This window comes from Lepisosteus oculatus, chromosome 3, assembly GCF_040954835.1.
Source record: "Lepisosteus oculatus isolate fLepOcu1 chromosome 3, fLepOcu1.hap2, whole genome shotgun sequence".
NCBI lineage: Eukaryota > Metazoa > Chordata > Actinopteri > Semionotiformes > Lepisosteidae > Lepisosteus > Lepisosteus oculatus.
This window is the reverse complement of record NC_090698.1, coordinates 30,310,950-30,334,895: the sequence shown is the minus strand read 5'-3', so window position 1 is coordinate 30,334,895 and position 23,946 is coordinate 30,310,950. Positions and strand designations below refer to the sequence as shown.

General features: G+C 35.3%; 1 protein-coding gene across 3 annotated transcripts in view; it reads left to right on the top strand.

Annotated features, from left to right (window-relative positions):
• Positions 1–23,946, top strand: part of epb41l4a (erythrocyte membrane protein band 4.1 like 4A) — a 129,869-nt gene that overhangs the window by 96,839 nt on the left and 9,084 nt on the right. For all 3 annotated transcript variants that reach the window (XM_015337561.2, XM_015337556.2, XM_015337551.2), the window contains exons 11-18: positions 1,679–1,770; positions 3,896–3,973; positions 9,519–9,640; positions 13,297–13,387; positions 13,794–13,874; positions 15,976–16,089; positions 18,788–18,832; positions 22,317–22,394. In XM_015337561.2, coding sequence (XP_015193047.1) covers positions 1,679–1,770; positions 3,896–3,973; positions 9,519–9,640; positions 13,297–13,387; positions 13,794–13,874; positions 15,976–16,089; positions 18,788–18,832; positions 22,317–22,394 — 701 coding nt within the window. The remainder of the gene's footprint in view (positions 1–1,678; positions 1,771–3,895; positions 3,974–9,518; positions 9,641–13,296; positions 13,388–13,793; positions 13,875–15,975; positions 16,090–18,787; positions 18,833–22,316; positions 22,395–23,946) is intronic.

Sequence of the window (23,946 nt, the reverse complement as noted above, 5' to 3'; positions counted from 1 at the left end):
TCCGAACAAGTTGATTCTGGTAAACTCTGCTGTGTTAGGGTTAGTATAAAGCTTTGTAAACCACAACAGGTTTACTGTGTGCTCCTGAGATGCAGTATTATTGAACTAAGCTGTAAGGTCTAGTGGAAAATGTACAGTATACAAGGTACTGTAGATAGAAGGCACAGAATTGTGCATGCTTTGTTGTTATTATGACAAAACCAAAAGCTTAAATTTTAATATTTTTAAAGTATTATTTCTAGCATAAACATGCAGAACACATATCTGTAGGAAGAGCACTCAGTTATTCAGGTTTTTTTTTATTTTTGGTGCATATTCAAAAATTAATAGCAAGTCTTTAAGCTTTCCACCTCCAGATCAGTGAACCAGTGCATTTTTCATTACAAAAAAAGAGAATGTCTCCTCAACTTCATCTCCAGGCAGAGCACTGAAAAATTGAATAAGATTTTTTTTTATATATAATTATTAAGGGCTGTAGCAGAAATGACTGATTCAGGCATACTGTGGGGTGGGAAGGATGTTGCTTAGCAAGGAACTGTGTGTCATTTAATTTTAGAAGCTGTCAATATAAAGTCCAGAATTTGTATTGTGTTTCTCTTGGCTGTAGTAGAATTTGACGTTCCAATATTCCACATGTTCCAGAATTAAATATTCGAATATAAAAGATGTTTTACATTTTTCATCCCAAAAGTATTAATTTTCCAAAGAAATATAATTCTTATGTTTGTTTTATTTTAATAACGTCTTTACACTGTGATTTGTGATTTAAGCATTGTACAACAGTCAACACAGCCTACCTTCATTATAAAAATGCTTGCATGCATTCACCAAGTTCATTCTTTTATCAGAGTTTTATGACTTTCTCTTGAAAATGCATTTTTATTCACATCTGTTTTTAATTCATTTTAAAATTACTAAACTTTATTGGCTACAGGATAGCCTTTCTGCATTAGTGACATAAACAACTGTTGGGATAACAAAGTAACGAATTCTTGAGGACAGTTTATTTTAGTTGTAACTTATAAACCATGTATTTCAACTTCATCACTGAAAAAACAGCTTGTTTAGGATCGGTAAATAACTGATACATGTGTAATACATGCCTTATTAAGGAAACTTGAAGGTAATGTATTAGTTATTTCTTATTGACTACTTGCAATGAGTAGATAGGTTTTTTATAGATTTTGTCATTTATTTATAAAATGCTAGTATGACAGTCATAAACAATGACAGCCATAGCTTACAGGCTGCTCCTAAAATGGACAAGTATCAAATTCAATTTATTACATGAAAGTACGCTAAGATAGTAAGACAACATATTACTACGTTATTACTGAAACACAGTACTAGTAAATGTCTCATAGATGCCTTTTACTATAATAGAAAAGGTGTAGGTAAGTTATTTATTAGACATTTCAAACACCAAAAACATTTCTTTTTATGAAGATTTGTTTCATGACTTGACCAGTTATGCACATACTCCATAAAGTGAGAGAAAAGCAATCACCAGTGTTTGGAATATATTGAAAGATAGATATTTTCAGACGTTTTATGTGTGATAGCTACTATAGCTGTAATTTAGAATATGGAGAAAGTATGATGCCCATTCTTTCACATTAACCGGATAGCTCTTACCCTTTTCTTTCCACGTTAAAAACCTTTAACTATTTTTTTACAGTGCAACGAGACATCTTTCTTTTTTGAAGCACCCAATAAAATGGCTTGTAAACACCTCTGGAAGTGCTGTGTAGAATACCACACATTTTTTAGGTAAGAGCAGAAGAGAAACGTGCAAGTTACTCTGTGTAATGAATCCCAACTGTTTAAATAAAAGACTGGTGGGGGTTTTGAGGTTGAAGTTTGTTTTGGTTTTTTTTTAAAGTATGATGGCTATTATTTTTCAGGTTGAATGCTGTTGTTCACAAGAATGCTAACTGCACTGCCATTTCTCATTTTTTAAATTGCTGATCCAGATACTTAAGGTTTAAAGCCATGTGTGAATTCACAGGTTTGCAGAACAGCTGTTAAAAAATATGGTCTCAACATGTTGAAGCCAAGGACATACTGTATACTCCAGCTTGGCATAGCTGTGTTACCAGCTCAGTGCATCATTGTGATAACTGACAAGTAAACTTAGGGAATGTGTTTAGTGTCCCAGGAGAAAGTGATATGCAAATAATAATAATAACCTTGAGATCTGATTTTTAAAATGTCTTACTGCATTCTTTGTTTAAAACACCATTGGCTTATCCTTGAAGCAATTCCATTACATGGAAAAACATTTTGAATATTCTAAATAAACTGCTGTATGTACAATACAATGATACATTCTGTTTGATTTATCTTCTCTGACTTTGCTCCTCCAGAATTATTTTTAAAGAAAGAGCATTCCCACTACCTGAGCCATGTGAGAAAATCTAAGTTGAGTGCTGCAGATGCACTTAACTAAAGTGCTTCTGGGAGGCTTTATTATATGACTTTTTCCTTGTCAACAATTATGCTTATTTCAGACTGTAGTGCTTTAAAATTAAGCTTAATTAATTAAGTCATTAAAGCACTTGAAAGTATTTTTAGATACTGGAATATTATTTTTCATGTTTAAAAAAGAGTTAGGGATATTCTTTCTGAGCATTTTGTGTAAGTCAATCTTTAACCATTTAGAAGCAAGTTCTTTCCTCTGGCTGATGTGTGTGATTACATTAAATGCTGGATAAGCTTGTTATGTCTATGTAAAAGACAATGAATTACCATCATTTATCACCTATATCTAAACTTTATTATATTCTCTGACTTTCCTTGTTAATTACCCTGTGTCACACCTCTTGTAATCGCAACTCATTTTAATTCTCAATGTGTGGTAGTTAATAGCCACCAATATTAAATTCAGTTTGCTGTGAATTTGCCCATTTGTATCTCAAAAGTAGATTTGCTATGATTTCCAAATCAGCTTTAAGAGAGCTAATTAACCCTGTCTTGGTAGTAAGTTTAGTGTTCACTTACTGTCTGTACCTTGATGCAGTTGAGTGACACACTAGAGTTAGGACTTTAACATCAACTAGATCAGATAACTTATCCCTTAGTATTATTGTCACTTTCCTCTTTCCTCTGTAGCAAACCTCAGGGTGGTGTACCATAACAGTGTCTTTAAATAGGCAGATTTTCAGAAAGATGACATACAAATGCAGCCATTAAGTGGGAACAAAATCTCCTTTATAAAATTTTATCTAAAAAGGTGTTCTGCTTTATTTATACTGGGAGGAATACAATATTTAAAACACAAAATGAAACCTAAGCTCCTTTTTGAGCTTCAAGCTAGACTTCATCCTGTATATCTCTCCTGTACTGTAAGTACAGCAAGAAGGCTAAGCTGCTTACCAGCTTCAAAACAGACTCTCCAATCCAAAAATTCACACTTAACTTGAAAAAAGTTCACTAAGTCACTAAGTCCCCAGTTCCACAATATAAATTAACTTTACATTGAAAAATATAATGTGTATCTCTGACATTTACATTTTGCGAGGGTTTTTCCTTATATATGTATCAACATATAAATATTTAACTTATTGATTTAACCACAGTGGTAAACTCTTAAGTAGTTCATCATGTGATGACTATGGTGTGACAAGTTTATATATTTTAGTTTTAAAAAATCAGTTTGTAAATGCAGATATTGCAGTGTAAAACTTTGAGTCTAAAATGCAATACGTTTTAGTGGCCATGGTAATAATATATAATGCTGACTTTCCTCAATTTTCCACAAAATTATATCAAGAAATAGCAATTTTTGAAACATTAACAAATAATATATTCCCTTAACTTTCATTGCAATACTATATTTTTGCCTCTTTTGTACTTGATTGCATATTATCATCTATTTATTATTGTGCACCATTAGAATGCCAGAAAATGATTCCAGCTCCTTGACAAGAAAACTGACCAAGTTTGGCTCCCTCGGGTCAAAACATCGCTACAGGTAAACAGTTCTTTCACTGATGGAAATGTATAGAAGGTTTATGTTTTTGGCAATAGATACTGTAGCTTACAAGGAAAGCATGCCTGTTGAAACTTTGAAAGTGTTTTAGAAATTCAGAAATTTGAAAAGTGTTTCCTTCAGTTTGTGATACAAATCTGATTTTAGCTAATTAAACCTTTTAGAAATTCAGAAATTTGAAATGCATTTCCTTTTAGCTTGTAATCAAGCAGGTTCTGTTGGTGCATTAAACATTTTTGTGATCTCATCATCTTCTTAGTCTTCCCAGAAAGAATCTGTTAATCTCAGAGCACAAAATAAATATTTAAGAAGAATACACTTTACGAAAATTAAACATTTTTAAGTGTGTTTCAATTTCTTGCTTCTCTTGCTTCATATCTTTATCTTTTAGTTAAACTGAATGGTAGAGGTTTAGGTGGCACAGTGGTTAGCATTGGAGTGAATTGGATTCAATTCCGGACCTGGGGTGCTAAACTCCATGTGGACTTTGTATGTTCTTTCTATGTTTGCGTGAGTTTCCTTCGGGTGCTCCTACAGGCCAAAGATATACTGGTAGGTTAATTAGCTTCTGGGAAATTGACCCTGGTGTAAGTGTGCGTGTGTCATTATCTGTGTGCCCTGCAATGGACTAGCATCCCGTCCAGGGTGTACCCCACCTTGTGCCTGTTCCTTGCCTAGATAGGCTCTCTCTCTCATGACCCTGAATTCCCGTGATGGGGTGGTTAGGAACTGGATGGATGGCTAGTTTTTTCAAAAGTCCTCATTTTTTACTGTCTTAACATATATTCTTACTATTAATTTTATTTTTTGTTGATTAACCATGCGCTTAGAGTGTTTTTTTTCTAGAATAAAGAACAAATCAAACATAGAATTATTTTTTAGAAAAACAAACAAACCTGAATCAGCAATTCAGCTCACTGTTACAACCCTCATATCGGCACAGGATGAAACATGCAACATCAGACTTAACTTTTATATCTTTTACACTTTTTATATCTGTGACCCCACAGAGCACACATTAGAGCTAAGGCCCTGAAAGGAGTACTAAAAGAAGATGAATCACTGTTTACAGTTTTTACAGAATTCAGATTCTAGGTTTCTCACTAGGATGAAAAGAATACTGGTACTGTAGGTCTCGATTTACACGGCAGATGTGTTCCTGAAATTCGTTGCTTAAATTAAAAACACTTAAATACTAAATAATTTCTCATAAGAAAGTATGCAAACAGGGATGTGTTCAGTTAAAACTTAATGGTTTATCAATGTTACAGTGCCTTGCGAAAGTATTCGGCCCCCTTGAACTTTTCAACCTTTTGCCACATTTCAGGCTACAAACATAAAGATATAAATTTTTTATTTTATGTGAAGAATCACCAACAAGTGGGACACAATTGTGAAGTGGAACGAAATCTATTGGATTTTTGAAACTTTTTTAACTAATAAAAAAATGAAAAGTGGGGCGTGCAAAATTATTCGGCCCCTTTACTTTCAGTGCAGCAAACTCACTCCAGAAGTTCAGCGAGGATCTCTGAATGATCCAATGTTGTCCTAAATGACTGATGGTGATAAATAGAATCCACCTGTGTGTAATCAAGTCTCTGTATAAATGCACCTGCTCTGTGATAGTCTCAAGGTTCTGTTGAAAGCGCAGAGAGCATCATGAAGACCAAGGAACACACCAGGCAGGTCCGTAATACTGTTGTGGAGAAGTTTAAAGCCGGATTTGGATACAAAAAGATTTCCCAAGCTTCAAACATCCCAAGGAGCACTGTGCAGGCGATCATCTTGAAATGGAAGGAGTATCAGACCACTGCAAATCTACCAAGACCTGGCCGTCCCTCTAAACTTTCAGCTCAGACAAGGAGAAGACTGATCAGAGATGCAGCCAAGAGGCCCATGATCACTCAGGATGAACTGCAGAGAACTACAGCTGAGGTGGGAGAGTCTGTCCATAGGACAACAATCAGTCTTACACTGCACAAATCTGGCCTTTATGGAAGAGTGGCAAGAAGAAAGCCATTTCTCAAAGATATCCATAAAAAGTCTCGTCTAAAGTTTGCCACAAGCCACCTGGGAGACACCCCAAACATGTGGAAGAAGGTGCTCTGGTCAGATGAAACCAAAATCGAACTTTTTGGCCACAATGCAAAACGATATGTTTGGCGTAAAAGCAACACAGCTCATCACCCTCAACACACCATCCCCACTGTCAAACATGGTGGTGGCAGCATCATGGTTTGGGCCTGCTTTTCTTCAGCAGGGACAGGGAAGATGGTTAAAATTGAGGGGAAGATGGATGCAGCCAAATACAGGACCATTCTGGATGAAAACCTGTTGGAGTCTGCAAAAGACCTGAAACTGGGACAGAGATTTATCTTCCAACAAGACAATGATCCCAAACATACAGCAAAATCTACAAAGGAATGGTTCACAAATAAACGTATCAAGGTGTTTGAATGGCCAAGTCAAAGTCCAGACCTGAATCCAATCGAGAATCTGTGGAAAGAGCTGAAAACTGCTGTTCACAAACGCTCTCCATCCAACCTCACTGAGCTCGAGCTGTTTTGCAAGGAAGAATGGGCAAGAATTTCAGTCTCTCGATGTGCAAAACTGATAGAGACATACCCCAAGCGACTTGCAGCTGTAATCGCAGCAAAAGGTGGCTCTACAAAGTATTAACGCAAGGGGGCCGAATAATTTTGCACGCCCCACTTTTCATTTTTTTATTAGTTAAAAAAGTTTCAAAAATCCAATAGATTTCGTTCCACTTCACAATTGTGCCCCACTTGTTGGTGATTCTTCACATAAAATAAAAAATTTATATCTTTATGTTTGAAGCCTGAAATGTGGCAAAAGGTTGAAAAGTTCAAGGGGGCCGAATACTTTCGCAAGGCACTGTATGTAAATTTTGTAGGGAAGAGTTGTTAGTTGTCAATGGGTAGTGATTGGTGTGGGAAATCTGGAAGAAGTGGTGCATCTGAAGTGTTCAGATGTCTTCAGTCGCTTTTCTCACAGTGAGCTTTTTAAATGCAGTGATTTATTTTAAAATCTTGTAAGTAATATACATGTATTTTTTTCATTATTTGTGTTTTTAGCTATTTATGAATTGCAGACTTTTGTTTTTGATTTCATTTATTTATTTTGTTTTTTAAATTACTTTAAATTAACAATGGTAAAAGTAAAGGTTATTTCTAGACCAAAAATTAGAACGTACAAAGAAGATGAAGCAATCTTTGCTTCCAGTACATGTTGAGACAGAACCCTACTAAAACCTCTCAAATTAAAATTTTATTTACAAATTCTTTGCATTGAATTTCATGAAAGATTTTTCACACAGTATTTTTTATTTCATTAATGATTGACTTGTGTATTAACAACCTTTGTTTTATAAATTGTGTTCCTGATTTTCATTTAACCCTCCCTATTACATCCACAGACACATCATCTTTCTTTGTCCTCCTTGCCTTGCCCCTTTGATTCATATTTCTGCACTCTCCTTCAGTCCCTCACATACCGAAGACAAGGCTACAGCAAATATGTGTGATTTTTCACTGTGGAATTCAGTGGGACTAAACTCTGCTTGTTATTTTAGTTCATAAATTCATTCACAAGTGCAGCTCCCCACTGTAACCTCATCCTTTCTTATATTTTATAGAATATTGCATTGGGTTCTTTCTGTATTTATTTTCTGTATTTGATTCTCTTTGAGTTTCTTTTACCATGTAAGGCACACCATGAAACATGCAATACAAATGAAGCATCATCATTTACATGCAGTATGTACAGTATATTGTACATGCATATTAAAGTACACATAGAATTCATATTAACGTATTTCATTCCTTACTGTTGTGTGGCAGATCAGTGAAATACTATCCTACTTAAAATTGTGTATCTTCTTATCCTGAATTCTTATCTTAGCTGTCTAAAGATATAGCCCAGATTATAGCCTTGTTTCTTACATTTTCATCAGAGCTTTCAAAAAGATTCCCATATACTTTATGTCATGAATTTCACCTGTTTCACCTTTCGAGTTTTCATCTTTCATCTTTTTCATCAATTTTGATCATCAGGATATTGAGATGGAATAGCAAGTGTTAATACAGCAAACATGATAAAACAAGAAGTACCAACTCAATCAGTCATTTGAATACTTGTGCCTTAAATACTTAAATACTTTGAATACTTGTGCCCACTAGAGTAGGATTCCTTTGCCAGCTGCAGGATTTGAACCTGCAACCTTCTAGCCACATGCACAGATCCTTAGCCACAGAGCCACCACAGACCGGAAGACACAGAGATACTCAAGCAGCAGGACTGAGAACCACAGCACTAGGATATGTGTAAACTAGAGACTGATGGAGAGTGACTCAGGGAGCATAGCTAATCCAGCAGTCATCCTAAAGTCAAGCTAAGCTATTTGGATCTAGGCATGACAGTCCTTTTATTTGAGTGAAGTAAGGCTATTCAGACTGAGACATGAGAAGAATGGCACAATTTGGGGTTAAAGGACTACTTGTGGTCTGTCAATATTACTTGTTCTTCCTGTCAAGAGGTTCACTAGAGACATCCTCCTTTGTTCTTGTTAGTGACAGTGTTTCCACCTGCCTGTCACAGCCCCTTTGCTGCCCTTCTCTGCCCATCTGTCAAATGGCTTTCGAAAAGCATCTCTAATAGGCATTTAAAAGAAGTGCTGAATCCTTCACAAAATGATCCTGAGATGACATCCTTATACCTTGACAATAATTCTCTCCTTCACAGCTTGTCAGTTGGCTCTTTCATTTTCCATGTTTGTTTTTTCACATCTTTCTGAAATATCTAACATGTTAGATAAAGCGAGCACATTGAATGGGTCTGTATATTGTAGCGTTTACAGGTTCTTCTCAGAACAAAGGACCAGTGGAGACGCGATTTAGGGTGGTAATTTAACAACACGCTATACACTTATAAGACTATACAGGACACTAGAACTACTATGACATTATTTACACAGGTAGGGTCAGCCGCTGGTCATCGTGCTGACCCTTAGACTCTCCCTGGCTACAACTCCCAGCCTGCCCAACGGTACTATGAGGCACTTCCCCCTCACCACCAGGCGAGGGCGTTACAATATTTTGACATTAGCATCTTGTCAAATTGACCAGATGAGGACATCATGGAACTCCCCTGCTTCTTAAAACCATGATGATTTAAACACAGGGGAGCAAAACTGGAACTTTATAGTACAAGACCTAAACAATATAGTGAAAGAAGTTGTTAAAAGAATCGTTTAGCTCATTTTAGCTGAGACTTTCAAAAGATTTAAAAATAACAGTAAATTTATTAAATAAAATCATTAAGTTATTATTTTTCAAACCAACATAAATAAATTAAAGAATAATTCCTGCAGTTTATTATACAGTATATTTTATCAGCTTTTTGTGTTTTTAAAGCTGGTGTGTTATCAAACCTTTTAAGTGATTTTGAAATTTTGGGGTACAAAAAGTCATTTAAAGATTCTCATGTTTTCTCACTTCATTTTGTTCAGTGGGAAGACTGCTTTGCAAATGACTAAAGGTCAGTCTATTCAGTTGCCCCGGCCAGACCTACATGTACCCAGAACTCGCAGCAAGACGTATCCAAAAAGAACAGCTCAGTCTCAACAAGCAGGTGAGCAAGATTTTGTATATGAGACTGAAACCTTGTTGTCATTGTTGTAACATTTAATTAAATGAAAGTGCTGAAAAGAACATTTTGTTTTTCTTTTCTATGTGGAACAATAAGCAACTTTGAACCTTGATCTAGAAGAGAGCAGCACAAAAAGTACTGTATATTGTTATATTGTTATATTTGGCAGGTTTGGCTCTGTCTCACACTGGTTCAAGGTCATACAGGGTGTACAGAGACCTGTTTCCTGCTGATATACTTCACGACAAAAAAGAAGAAACAATAAGCACCCCTTTACATTGCTATCTTTGGTAAAAATGGTCCAAAATTATTAGTGACTAAGTTGTTTAATGTTTTTTTTAATTGTAAAAAGAAGATTCAGTTGAGTATTTTTCCAAGAGTTAAAAAAACATAGAAGTGCCTTTTTAAATGATAAAAACTAAAATTGGTGTATATCCTACACTCTGTTTTTTGTTCTAACCCACATATAAATGTATTGTGTCTTTTTGATGACATAACAAGGTATTAAGAATTAAGAGTTTAAGTTTAATGGATATGTGAAAATTTTAAATAATAATGCCAATTTTCAGTAAATTATACATATTTTGTTATTAAGGAATAGTGCTAATTATATTTTTGATTTTATGTTGATAAAGTTATTAACAGTTGGTGAAATTAAGACTGTCTTGCATGTATTTGACATTGTGTTATTTAATATTTTTCAGCAGCTTATTTGGTAAACGGGTATACAGTATATAACCAATGCACAAACCTCACCAAATGTGTCTGTTAGTTTAAAAGTAAAAGGAATGACGTTTCTGTGAACCAGAGTTGTAGCTGTTAATATAACTTTTTAGCTTGGGGAGCTACACTTTACAGGTTGTATAAAAATGTAAAAATGGCCTTTTAGACCTAACAGATGACTATCTGAATTCTTAATTACACCTGAATAGAACTGCTGTTGTTGACCTCGGTGAAACTGCATGGTGATCTTGCTTCTCCTATAAAAAGGCCCTGAAGTGTAGCACAGAATACGAATGTGTTGGCAGCACATGGCCTTCTGTATCATTCCAAAGGTGACTTTGGTATGATTGATCCCTTTTGCACTTTTGAAACCCAGATATATTTTCAGGACAAGGTCCTGTGTAATTCTGTCCCTTCCCAGTGTGGAAGAGGACATTCCTCTTGTATGATTTTTAGATTTTGTCTATTTGTGTCTCTGACAATATCCTCCCTGCTATTTTGCTATGTTTTGACAAACTTTGGAAAACATGTTGTTTGTGTGGGTAAAAATGCACAAGATAATTAAAACACATTACAAAACAAGTTGGGTCAAGAACTGTACTGTCTAGATAAATATTGAATAGGTGACAGCACTAAAACTGAGAGAATCTTCCATGACTACTGATATCCATCAGATTACAGCTGCACTGATAAAAGAGTTTACATTACTGAATTCTCTGTTCCACAAGACAGCATATCAAAAGCCAGTATTATGCTATACTGTATGTGGACTGAAGAACACATACTGTATATAGGAAGTGCTTGCATTCTTTAAACTTGCAAATGATTAAGGTGGAACAAAAATAATCTGGAATGTAGCCCATGTGCAAGGTTCCCTGGCTGTTACTATTTTAACTGTATAGCGAGCACTTTATGTGCACTGTGCACATAAATCTTCCTTTTCTTCTTATGTAAAAAATACAGTGAAATAACAGTTATTAAAATCGAACTGAATGATTCATTAAATATAACAGGTCTTTTTAACAAAAATACCAAAATACCAGAATGACTTTTTTAGCATTTTCGTTGACATTACACTTGTTAACCATTATAAATCCTCTGAAGTTTGAAGCTAACAGATGGGGCAGGAGTTCCACATGTTTTAAATAAAGTGTGGATTTAATCATCTCCCTTTTTCAAAACCAGAATACAAAAGCCTTTTGTGGAATATGTTACAGTAGTATCCTGTGGTCTCTCTGGGCTGCAGTTTGCAAGCACTATATTATTACCATTAAGTAAAATACACCATCAAGTCAGTAGTAATGAGTAAAGACTGTAAATGTATCTTGGTGATTCTGGGAAGCATAAAACAAACCTTTAACATGTTCTAGCAATTTGTTTGTCTATCCCTTGCTCTTTTGTATTATGTTAGGATAAGCATTGTTCATTTTTGCAAACACTTGTAAAAAAAACCAAGTAGTTTCTGTTTTTTTTTTCTGTTTCATGTTTAAACAAAACAGAATGACAGAAACACATCTGTCATCTGGATCCATTTATTTATCTGCTTACTTATAAAGAGAATTAATTGTCAGTTCCCTTTCTCTCTTTAACTACGGTTTCTCCAGTGCAGCAATGTCTCCTTTCTAAGGTTATCAGTTCCTGTTATCTGGCCTTGGTTGACCTCTGCTTGCTGCTGGGAAACTCAGCTCATAAATTCACAGTAGGATTTTGTGAAGAAGGCAAGGCTCTAGGCCATATGGTGCTTTAGTTCCTGAATAATTTGTGTTCCCCCATATACAGTAGGTTTTAATAGTCTTTTTGCTTTTAAGAATTGCCTGACTAAGATTATCCTCTGATATTGTCTGTAAATGGTATTTGCACGCTAGGTGTACAGATTATATGTTGCATGTACAGGGGTACCTGTACTAATGTGTATTGGGACATAAAGAGCAGGGAAGGAGTGGCAAAAAAATATAATTTTATATACAGTAAAAAACAAAAAGTTTGTTTTTATATGAATTCAAAAAGTTTGTGGAGCCTCTGTTCATCATTCTTTTCCATTGTTTCTTCAAACCAGCATGTGTTATTTTGAAGTATATTGTGATTTTCCAGGAAGAATATTTTGTCAGTTTGAAATTAGTAGAGCTGATGATTTCATTCAAATTAAATTCTGTCAATATCAGGTATTTTCCTTCATTATTAATTACTAATTCATTACATTACATGACTATGTCTGCTGAATATAGTCTTGATAGACTGAAATCTTTGGAGTGTTTAGTCATTCTGTCTCTATATTATACATGTCCATATCTTGTTCGATTTATGTATATTTTAATTACGTTTTTTTAGTCAGACCTGTCAGTTTTGGTCATAATAATGTACAGTATATTAATAGTGCTTGGTACTATGAGGATGTGTTTCACACTCCAACATTACATATTCATTTAAATAAGGTCTGACCAATTAGGATGTGCTAAGGCTTAAAAAGACAACAGCGGTATTCATTGGGTAGAAAGTCTATATACAGATTAGGAACTCTTTTAACTCTACACATTCTGCTTTAATTTCTGCTTATTTCTAATTTCAGATTGTTATCTTTTGCAGTGACGTTTTTGACAATTTTGTGATGTAGAAACCATTTTGAATCATTGCTTTTAATTTATATTACATGTTGTAGTAGTGTTACTCCTTCAGAACAGTCTGTTTAATCTAATTAAATCTGTTAAACTCTCAGTCTGTTAAACAATCAGTATGTTAAACAGTTTTATAAAGCAATTCAACTTTAATAGTAAAAAACACATACATTTTTCTATGCGTCCTGTTGGTATTGTTTGCATTTTGTGTAAATTATATGTATAGTATATATACAATATATGGATTGATACACAACGTTCATAACCATATGAAAGTGCGTTTAATGAAAACTCTTTTTTTAGGGATAAACAATGTCAGTCGAGCAAATACAAAACCTGATAATGGTGAAACTGAAGGAACAACCAAAATTATTGCACCTTCTCCTGTGAAAAGGTAAGCCAACTTGTTGCATCTTTTTGTTCACAAATAATGGTGACCATAAGCTTGACAAAGAATATTTAAACATGGACACCTGGCTACAGCATGGAAGATAGTGCTATTACAATTTTTCAATGTGTGTTGTTTTTATTTGTTTGCTGGATATTAACTATTAATAAATGGATGAACTACAATTCATTCATTTGTGGTCCATGATTCATGGACTTGAAAGATACTGATGTGCTGAAAGATTCAACATTTAGCACACATTGATTCTGATGTTTGAATAGTGTGATGTGCATGACACAGTATATGATGATTTCACTATAGCTACTCTATACCCTGAAGCACAAGAGCTACCAGTTGGGAAATCTTAGAAAGTAGAGTTAAATGTGTTCTTCATGTTTCTTTTATTCCACAGTTCAAAAGTAACTAAAGCAGACAACACAGATGCACATCATGAGAAAACCAGTGCACCATGGGATGAAAATGGGCCCCAGAGGTAGGCTTCATTGTTGAAGCACTCCTACATATTTATCTGGCAGTTAGAAGCTTTTCATTTGGTTGCTTAAGCATGAAGACATAGTTATTTTTGCTTTTTTAAATTCTAACTTGGAAAAAAAAAGAAATTGTTTTCTACAAGTATACCATGGTAAGCATTTTTATGGTTACAAAAATACCCCATAAAGGGTTTTTATTCAGTTCTTATCTAGGAAAAAGAAATTGCTGTGCTGTCAACAAAAAAATATAAAAACACAGGGTATGAGTATACAAAAAGATAGAAGGATATGGTTTTCCATTTTTATGTATGAACATTTAAATTTACAGTATAAATCTTTGGCTTAATTAAGTACCTTTTCTTAAAGGAAAACAGAGATTATTATTATATGATAATTAAAAATATAGTTTTCATGTTATGTCATTTAGACAATAAGCTGTTTTCTTTTGTGAAGTTGCTCTGGTTTGTTTTATAGCACAGGTCTTCAGAGCTGTAGGGTCTGCTTTCCCCACACACTGATCCCTTAATTACTGTACATAACAGAATATAATACTACCTTATTCTGTCAAGTCATACTATTCATGGTGTTACCCAAAGGTACCTATAAATCCTGTTGGATTAGAGGTTGTTTAAAATCAGGCTTGAAAACTATTACTTACAGCTAATAACAAATTTTATATTTATATAATATTGTAAAAACCTTCACACCTTAAGCAACTATCTAGTGCCCAGTATGTATCAAGTTTAAAAAATAAAGGAATAAAATCTGAAAATGTAAGATTGATTATTATTTATCCATATGCGATACAAGATCTTTTAGAGGAATATCTGTCCTGTATTATTTCCTCTAGTACTAATTTTGGGACCCAGGTCTTTTAAAGAGATATGAAAAAAATTCTAAGAAATATTAATGAACAAAGGTGGTGATAAATTAACATAGCTACACAGTATCAATTGTATATATATTCATATGTTGTGTTAATTTACTCCTTATCACTAAGAATTCTTATATGTCTTTGATAAATAACAATGGTGTGCTGTTCTTAAAAATAATGAATCTCCTGACTTCTTAAATTGTGTTCTTGAACACGTTAACAGTAATGATCCTTTTCTGAAGATGTGAAACATTGCTGCTGTTTAAAGCACAGATACTTAATACTCATGCAGAATAATTCATTAAGTGAAATGTTGTGTGTGGCTGTGGGCAATGAACAGAGTGATGACTGACAGCACCGCATTACCATTTCTGAACGTACTGCACTGCATTTTCAAATGTGACCTCGCCATTAAAAATTGAATACAGACAAATGTAGAGAGTATTAAAGTTGTATGAGCTCTGGAGCTGGACCTGCAGAATGCAGAGTGCAAGTGACAAACATGTACAGACTTCAGCATCCAGAGACTTCATAATCTGTCATACACTGCTGAATACGCCCTGAGAGTTAGAAGCAGAAAAGGACCATCACTGTGGCCGACCCTTGCTGCTGGTTGGCAACAGACAGGAGAAGAAGACCAGGGGAGGCTGGTATGACACACGTGTTCAGTCCCCAAGGACTGCTGTGCCACAGATGGCAGTGGATTAGGCTGAGTTCAGTGAAATAAAGGTGACAAAGGAAAGCCACTTGAAAGTGATAAATATATAATGACCCACAACCACATCAAAGAAGATTATTATGCAATATTATTAGGCTCATGATACTCATTTACAGTTAAGAGAAACCAGTACTAGATATTAACAATGGATTTGCCATTATTGTTCATTATCAGGTAATTCTTCCAATAATAATACATTAAATTATCATTACAATGGAGTGGATTCTCTATATTATGTGATTTTGCCAGAATACAATTTTATCACAAGGCTCTAATATCCTTTGAGACTGGAATTAAGCTTAAATGTTCTGACACCTCCAAGCACCCATCCTGTATAATTTTGGGAAATCTGATTAAAAGGGAAAACAAGGACATAAGAGAAGCTCAGGGAAACCTTACAGCAGTCTGCCAGGAGAACAGTTTTATTAAACAGTTGATGTACCATAGGTTATTTTGTGCTTAAATAAAATGTAACCTGACACACATGTATCTTTTCACGTTTGTTTTTAAGTGGTTTATACAATTCTTCAAATGACCGAAACAAATCACCTAAATTTCCAAACCCCAGGAGGCGAACCCCTTCAGGGGGCAGTGAGAATGAGGTGGTGCAGCCAGCCAGGCGCAGGTATGGTCAAATATATCCCCATTTGCTCTCGTTGAGCTACAGAGCAAGTCTCACTTCTTACACCTTTCTCAATCCCTGTAACCTGTTCTTTAAGAGCTGCAGTAGCACATCACAATACCTTGGAGTAATTTACTCACAAGGCTACAGTGTATACTACACAAACAATTCCCTAGGCAGTGGTTGCAAAAAAACCTCCAAATCCAAATGTCCTGGTGAAATGTAGAAGGTGCTTGTTACTTCTGAGTATGAGTCGTGTCAAGCCACAAGCATCAGAGCACTAGAGAGTGATGGTGGCTAATAAAGAAATTAGACATGACATTGCTTTCATCTAACAGCATTGCTGTTTTTTCAATTGTTATCCTGTCTATGTAAATCACAATCATTTATTAATAATTGATAATAATGCAAATGAATAATTCAGAAGGCGGCACGGTGGCGCAGAGGTAGCATTGCAGCACTGGGGCCCCTGGGTTCAGTTTCCACACTGTTATCTGTGTGGAGTTTGGATGTTCCCCCCCCAGTTTCCTTCCATAGTCCAAAGACATACTGGTATTGTAGGTTAATTGGCTTCTGGGAAACCTGGCCCTGAAGTGAGTGTGTGTTTGTGCTTTGTATGTCTGGCATCCAGTGTGTATCCCACCTTGTGACTTTTCTTTGATGGGACAGTCTCCAGCTCCCCCCGTGATCCTGTATTGGATAAAATGGTCAGAAAATGGAAAGATAAATTGAATGACTCATAATTCAGATTACCTAAATGTTGAAAAGTAACCAAAGGGGCTGTGATTGTTTTACCACCTTGAATTATAACATATACAAGAACTGAATAACCTAAGATAATCAACAATAATCTTTACATTTCAGACGATTTTCAGATAGTTTTCAGACAAAAAATAAAGTGGAAGTTCCCTTTTCATGTTTGGCTGTTATACTGTACTATAATTTCACCATCTAGTGGTGTCTCAGTAGAATGCACTGTTGAGTTTTTGAAAAACAAAGTAGAAACTCATACAGTACCTAGAAGTGCTGTATGAGTAATTTTAAAGTAATAACATGCTCTGGAACTGAAGAGTTCTAAAAGGAAGTTAACAAAACTCAGAACTTCCAGGACTTTTATCAAATGAAAGACTATCATGTTAAAAAATAGGTAAATCAAAAATAGATACAACTAAAGAAATGTAAAGGAATAGCTCTGTTTGTTCTGAAAAGCAATGATATCATACCAGATTTTGAGTATCTGGTGGGTCCATAGGCTGAGTTTTATAAGTGGAAATGTACTTCAGCAGGCTTAGAAATTGAGACCATATATGCAATTATATAACATTTATTACAGGGTTATTATATGTTTTCGTAGAAATAATTACTTGATTCTGTAATGTCATTGCTCCTAATGAGCCATGTAGTGGGGCTTCTGACATACTACACTGAACTACTGAACTCCATATGTAAAGTGCTTTGAGATCCTATGGAATAATCCATCCATTTTCTAACCATTTCATTCAATTTAGGGTCGTGGGTAAGTGGGAAACACCCTGGGTGGGATGCCACTCCATCACAGAGCAGACAGACACAAACATAGACAGGCACACAATCATGCCATTTTTCCCAGAAGATAGTTTAATTCAATTCAGAATACTTTCTTCATCCTCAGGAGGGCAATCGAAGGAAGTAATGCGCTTAAAGATGATTTGAAGCTGACAGCCCTTTTCCTCCTAGCCAACAGGAATCAAACCCGCACAGGGAATTCCCAATAGATTTCAAGTCCATCACCTTAACAACTCAGCCACAACTACATTTTTAATTAACTTACTTGTCTTTGGACTGTGGGAGGAAGCCAGAGCACCTGGATGAAACCCGCACCAACATGGGAAGAACATACAAACTCCACAGAGATAGTACCCCAGGTCTGAGATTGAACCCACGGCCCCAGCAATGTGAGGCGTCAATGCTAACCACTGTGCCACTGTGCTGCTACTGTACACATGCAAGGAATATTTATATATAATGGTTTTTTAACAGACAAAAAACATGAACCCTCTTCATTGCTCACTGATTTATTTAGTTGAATAATTTTTAAATGTTACAGAGTATTGATTTATCCTGTAGAATAGAATAAAAATGTTTATAACCAGCAATCTAGTTAAGAAAAAGCTTGCTTTAATGATCTGATTTCCTCTCACTGCAAAATGTATTGCATTATAATAAAGAAAACTGATAAATCTCCTTTTAGATATTATTAAAATCATAAGTACTGTGAATTCAAAATATAACAGCAATAAAATTACATTTTGTACCATATTGCATTAATATTATTATGAAATTTGTTCTTTTATTCAAAGTGTATTTCATATTACATAACAAAAATAATCCGATCCTATAAATGCAAATTTGGTAGTTTAAACCTAATAACTATAATTTAAAACCTTTATAAGCACATTGTAAATTCATTTTGAAGTGCAACCTTGCAGACATTATTCTAATTTAATGCAGTCCTGACAGCAATTGCTTTTTCATAAGGAATCTTCTCTGGTTTGTGCTTCTGGCTATATAAAGAAATTCAATTAGATGCTGCAGCATCTCAGTAGGATAATCCTAGAAAGTAACATACTGAATATATAAATAAGTACCAGTAACCAGAAGTACTAGTCCATACCCTGAAATCAGATGTAAAAAATATTTTTTCTTTGCTTTTGTCTCTTAGGAAAGGTCAGAATGATGATCCAGATTCAAAACAACAGCGAAGAAGGTAGGTTAACAGTTTGATGAGCATATACGTATCCTAATAATTTATCAACTGTGAATGCATAAAAAATGCATATTATGATTTAGATTACACATTACATAAGAAGGCAAATGAAAAGTTAACCCAAATGTAACATGCCCTCCAGATTTATTCATGCCGCTTCTGAATAAAAAACAGCATTTAAAAGTTTATGGATAATGTGTTTTGCTTTAAATATTTAAATATTGAAAAACCTGGAATCTTAATAACATTGCACAAAGCCATATTTGACATAATTATTTAAAGTACAGGGAGCATGAAAGTCATATTTTTTCACACTCTTGAAGTAAGTAATTTGTAAATACTCCTATGGCAGAGATTACACTGACAAGCTATCTTCTGTAGTGTGTCAGGTGCTTCTGGCTCTTCAGACAGGGGATTTTTCACCACTGCTGCAGCACAATTGGGGTCCTTCAGACTGTTGGGTTTCCATTTGTGAGCTGTCTTCTTAGGGTCAAGCAACATTAATTGGATTGGGGTCTGCAGGCTAGTCAAGAAAATTAATTTTGTGTGAGGTCAATTATTTGTTAATTTGGATATAATATATAAATTACATCATTATCATGCTAAAATGTTGATTTTAACACAAGCTTGAGGTTTCTCAGCAATTGAACCAAAATGTCCAGTTAATTATTGGAGTTCATGTTTCCCCTTACATGCAACACAGAATATGTAGATACAAAACAACTATAAAACAAAATAGACCACCTGCCACATTTGTGCAACAGGTGTTTCACCTTTTTATGGCTAACATAATGCTGATGATCATGTACAAAATACTGTTTTTGTTTTGTCTGAACATAAGACAAGGTACTGTGTGTTACAATGCAGCAGGGTGCTTCAGACAGCAGTGGAGAAGCACAGGCTGGATCCTACTGGAGAAGGCTGTAGAGCAGCTGTGTGCTACAGGCACCTGCGGAGCATTACTAGTCAGAACCAAAGTGCTCGAACTTGAGAGTCCTCAGCTGTTTTCTGAGAGAGCTAAGAGGAATTCAGCAGAAGCTTCCTGGGGGTTGCTGAAGGAACAGCAAGGGGAGTGTGACTGGGGAGTGTGAAGATGCCAGGTTTAGCTCTGAAAAAAAAGCTAGCTGCTATTTAGAGGCCACTTGAGGAACTGGAAATGTTCACAGGCTCCGTGACTCAGGGGATGGAGTCCATGTCAGGAACTGGAAGTAAAGCAGGCACTCAAAGGCAAAAAAAGTTAAGATGCAGAGAGCTAATACGCTAAAGGAGCTCAATGTCAGAGCACTTCCAGAGTGGTTTCTTGGGAAAAAATAGTGATATGGTGAATGAGAACATTTGGTATCAGATTGGTAGGCAGAGGGCAATGCCCACAGGTGTCTGAACCAAGTCCTCAGCCCTATAGGGAAACCACAATCACTTGTGGTAATGTCATGATCTCCTGGGGACACTGAGGGCTGTGAGCTGCTGCCTTCTCGGGTTTGACACCATGTCATCCAGATGTAATTAAGCAAATACACATTGCCTCGATTTGTGGTTCATCCTGGTAACAGGAAGTATTACCACTTTAAAAAAATGCCTTAAATGTCTTATTAATGAACACTGCAGTAGAAAGTGGTAGACTCAGCTTTGTGAGCATTATTTTATAGCCATCTTTCATCATCTGTAGATCGCTGACCATATACCTGCCGTCTTCAGAGAGCTGACTTAATCATGCATAATCATGATGATACATTCCACAAGTGAATATCTTCCATGGGTTACCTCCTTTAATACGGAATAACCAATAGAAAGAGGTTTCTGTTTCCCTTACAAAGAGAAGTCTTTTACTATAGATTTGTTATTTTCATTGGATTTTATATAAACGGATACTTAGGGATGTGAACAAATGGTCTTTTTGGTCTTTTCTGAAATTTCTGCTCTGTGCAATGCCATTACAGTTGAACATTTTTAGATTTTTTTAGCCCGGTCTGTAACGGTCTGTTGTATGTTATTTTTGTTCCCATTTTCACCAGGGGCATATATTAATTATGGAGGGCACATTAATGTAATTATTATTTTTTTATATGCCAACATTCAACAACTAATGAAGAGAAACCAAAAGAAATCCTTGTTGCAGATATTCTACAAGAAACAAAACCATGCTGAATCGGGATGTCAGAACAATAAGGAATACATTAATAACACATAACAAAGAATATAAAAATACTAAATAGAAAGTGCAATGCTTTGTTTTCATAATGAACTACAGCATAATAATAAATGTCCCATAACCCATACAAATAATTAATATCTCAATTTAGTAATTAAACAGTAGGAACCTTTTGTTTGATAACTCCACATTCACAAGCATCTGAGGCAGTGGTATAAATGTGCATTGATTTTCCTAAATCTTGAGCTGATGCATCTATTTCTAGGTCATCTTAACGGAGTCATCCCTTTGATTAGCAAGCACTTGCATCTTAGGATAGAATTTAGAAGTCAACAGACAAAAGGGAATACTTTTCAGGGCCAAATGTGTAGTACCCTTTCCTCACAACAGATGGCCAATTCATTACTCCAAGAAAAAAAATATGTGTATATCAAAACCCGACAGCACTCTCTAAATTAATAAACATTCACATGCCCATTTTTGTCTTGGATTCCTCTCCCCCATATTCCTGTCAATCTATTACTCTAGAGCCAATAAGATTTGATAGATTCAGAACCTTGTCGAAGTATATCAGCTCAGGACTCAGTTATGCAGGTCCACTGGCAAAATAAACCTTAAGCATATATGAGGGATGCTATTTTGCATTAATATTCATATTGATTTACCTGGGAGAGAGAAGTACAAATGCTTTAAGGCACATGTTCCGACATGTACTTTATCTTCCTTGTACAAACAGATTCAAAATAATGAGGTAAAACGGGCATTGTTTTCAAAGTCATTTAAAATACCAGCTGCATTAATTTTGAAAAGAATTACTGCAGTTAAATTTGAGTAGTGCAGGGTTAGAGCAGTTTCACTTAACTACTCCTTTCCTTGAATCCCCTGAGGTCTTCATGTAGTTTGTGGTTAAATATGTAACCTCATTAGTCATAGTAGTAATTGTGAATGAAGCCTCTGACAGACATGAACACAAATGTTATAAAATTGACCTCAGACTGAATAATCTGAACAAACTTAATTGCTCCACTTTTAGAGGTTACAGAGAGCATTGCAGTAGACTGCAGAGACCTGCAGAAAAATATCCTGGAAGATGTGAATAAAGATTTTGCACGTTTTAGATGAAGTTGGGTTTTTTTAATGTAAAATGAGGAGTTAAAGTAGGAGCTGCCAGATAAATAGGTGATGCCTTAAAACAAACACTGTCTTGTGACAAGAAATCAAATTCACATACAAAAACTATGACTTTGGCTTAATTATCAAGACCACATCTGATATTTACCCTGCTTCTTGAGAACAAGTGGCTCTGGTGAAGCATCGGCTCCTGTTTCTCCTCAGATCACGTTCCCGTGGAAACACCAGCAGTGGCAGTGAGTCAGAAAATTCCAACAGGGAACACAGAAAAAAACGAAACAGGTACTGTAGGTCATACTCAGCTATCACCTTGGATAAATACACCCAAACCTTTTTTTTTTTCAAAAACTGGATTCCTAGTTTTTACTTATCTGGATTCTACCAAGTCAATAGTTCTGGGGAGCTAATAAAGGTTCTGCAGATAAAAGACATGGCAGAACATGGTTGGGGATAGGAAAACTTTTAACAGCATCTGCATCAGTGTTTCTCTCATTCCTGCTTGTCTTAGTTGCCAGTTTAAGTGGACATGACTTCTTTTTCCTTCTCTGTTTCGCTCATGAGTTTAAAGAAATGATTGTGTTGTAACAATAATAACCTTTCATAATAGATCACAAACCCCTTTATAATAAAATAGTAAAACAAAAGAGACCGGCACACACAAATGAATAGAGTAAATTAAACTTTCATAATTGGAGTATAAAAGTGTGCTTTAAGACAGAACTTGAAAGTGCTGACAGACGTGAAAGCCCCAAATATTGGCTGTGAGATCATTCCACTGCCTTGGGGCGAAAGAACAAAAAGCATAGTCTTCTAGAGTTCAGAGCTTCATTTTGAAAACTGAAAAAAGGCCTAAGTCCAAAGACTGTAAATTACATGAAGGTTCAGTATATATAGGGGGTAACAGCTAGACTGCTCTAGTCCTTATTGGTAAAAGGCTATATTTAGAATCTTATTCTGAAATCCACAGGGAACCAGTGCAAGGCAGCCAAAAATATATGTGCTCAAATTTGAGTTCTGGTTAGAATCTGAGAAACTAAGTTCGTGTGCATGTTGCAACCTGTTAAGAATATGTTTGAATGCCCCAGTAAGTGTGTTACAGTCATCAAGCCAGGTATTGACAAAATCATGCATTAGGTTTTCTGCATTGATGTGAAAGGATAAGAACTTCACAATGCTGCAAACCAAAGTGCAAGACTTGAATCAATAATGATATCAAGATTCTTGACCTAAGTATGCTACTCATACTATCTGTCATGTTTCAGATGTAAACATTTTTGGCATCCATTTTTAATGTTACAGTATGTAAGTAGTGTGGTAAAGCAAATGAGATTTGTCACAATAAACATTAAAATTGATGCTGTACCTTTGAAGAAGCTCATCCAATGGCAACAAATAGATTACAAAGAATTGGACCAAGAACGAGGCCTTGTAAGACAGCACTTGTGGCACACTTTGTAGAAGAATAACAACTGATGATTTGAACAAATTGCTTTCTATTATTTAGATAAGATTGAAACCACAACAAAACAATTCTTGTAAAATACCGTCAACACTATCTATTAAAATTGGTATAATCAATAATATTGAAAACACTACTATGTTCAATGCGACTAAAAATAAAAATACAGAGTCAGCAGTCACAAGAAGTTCATTAACTAGAACCTTTACAAGAATTGCTTCTGTACTATTCTTCAATCTGAACCCAGATGGATAAGATCATACATCTTATTTGGAGACAAGTTAGCTTTAAACTGAGAAGAAACCATTCCCAACATAAAATCTGACATAGTTATGGCCATGAATGAATTCTTGGTAGTGTCCTTTATTTGAATTA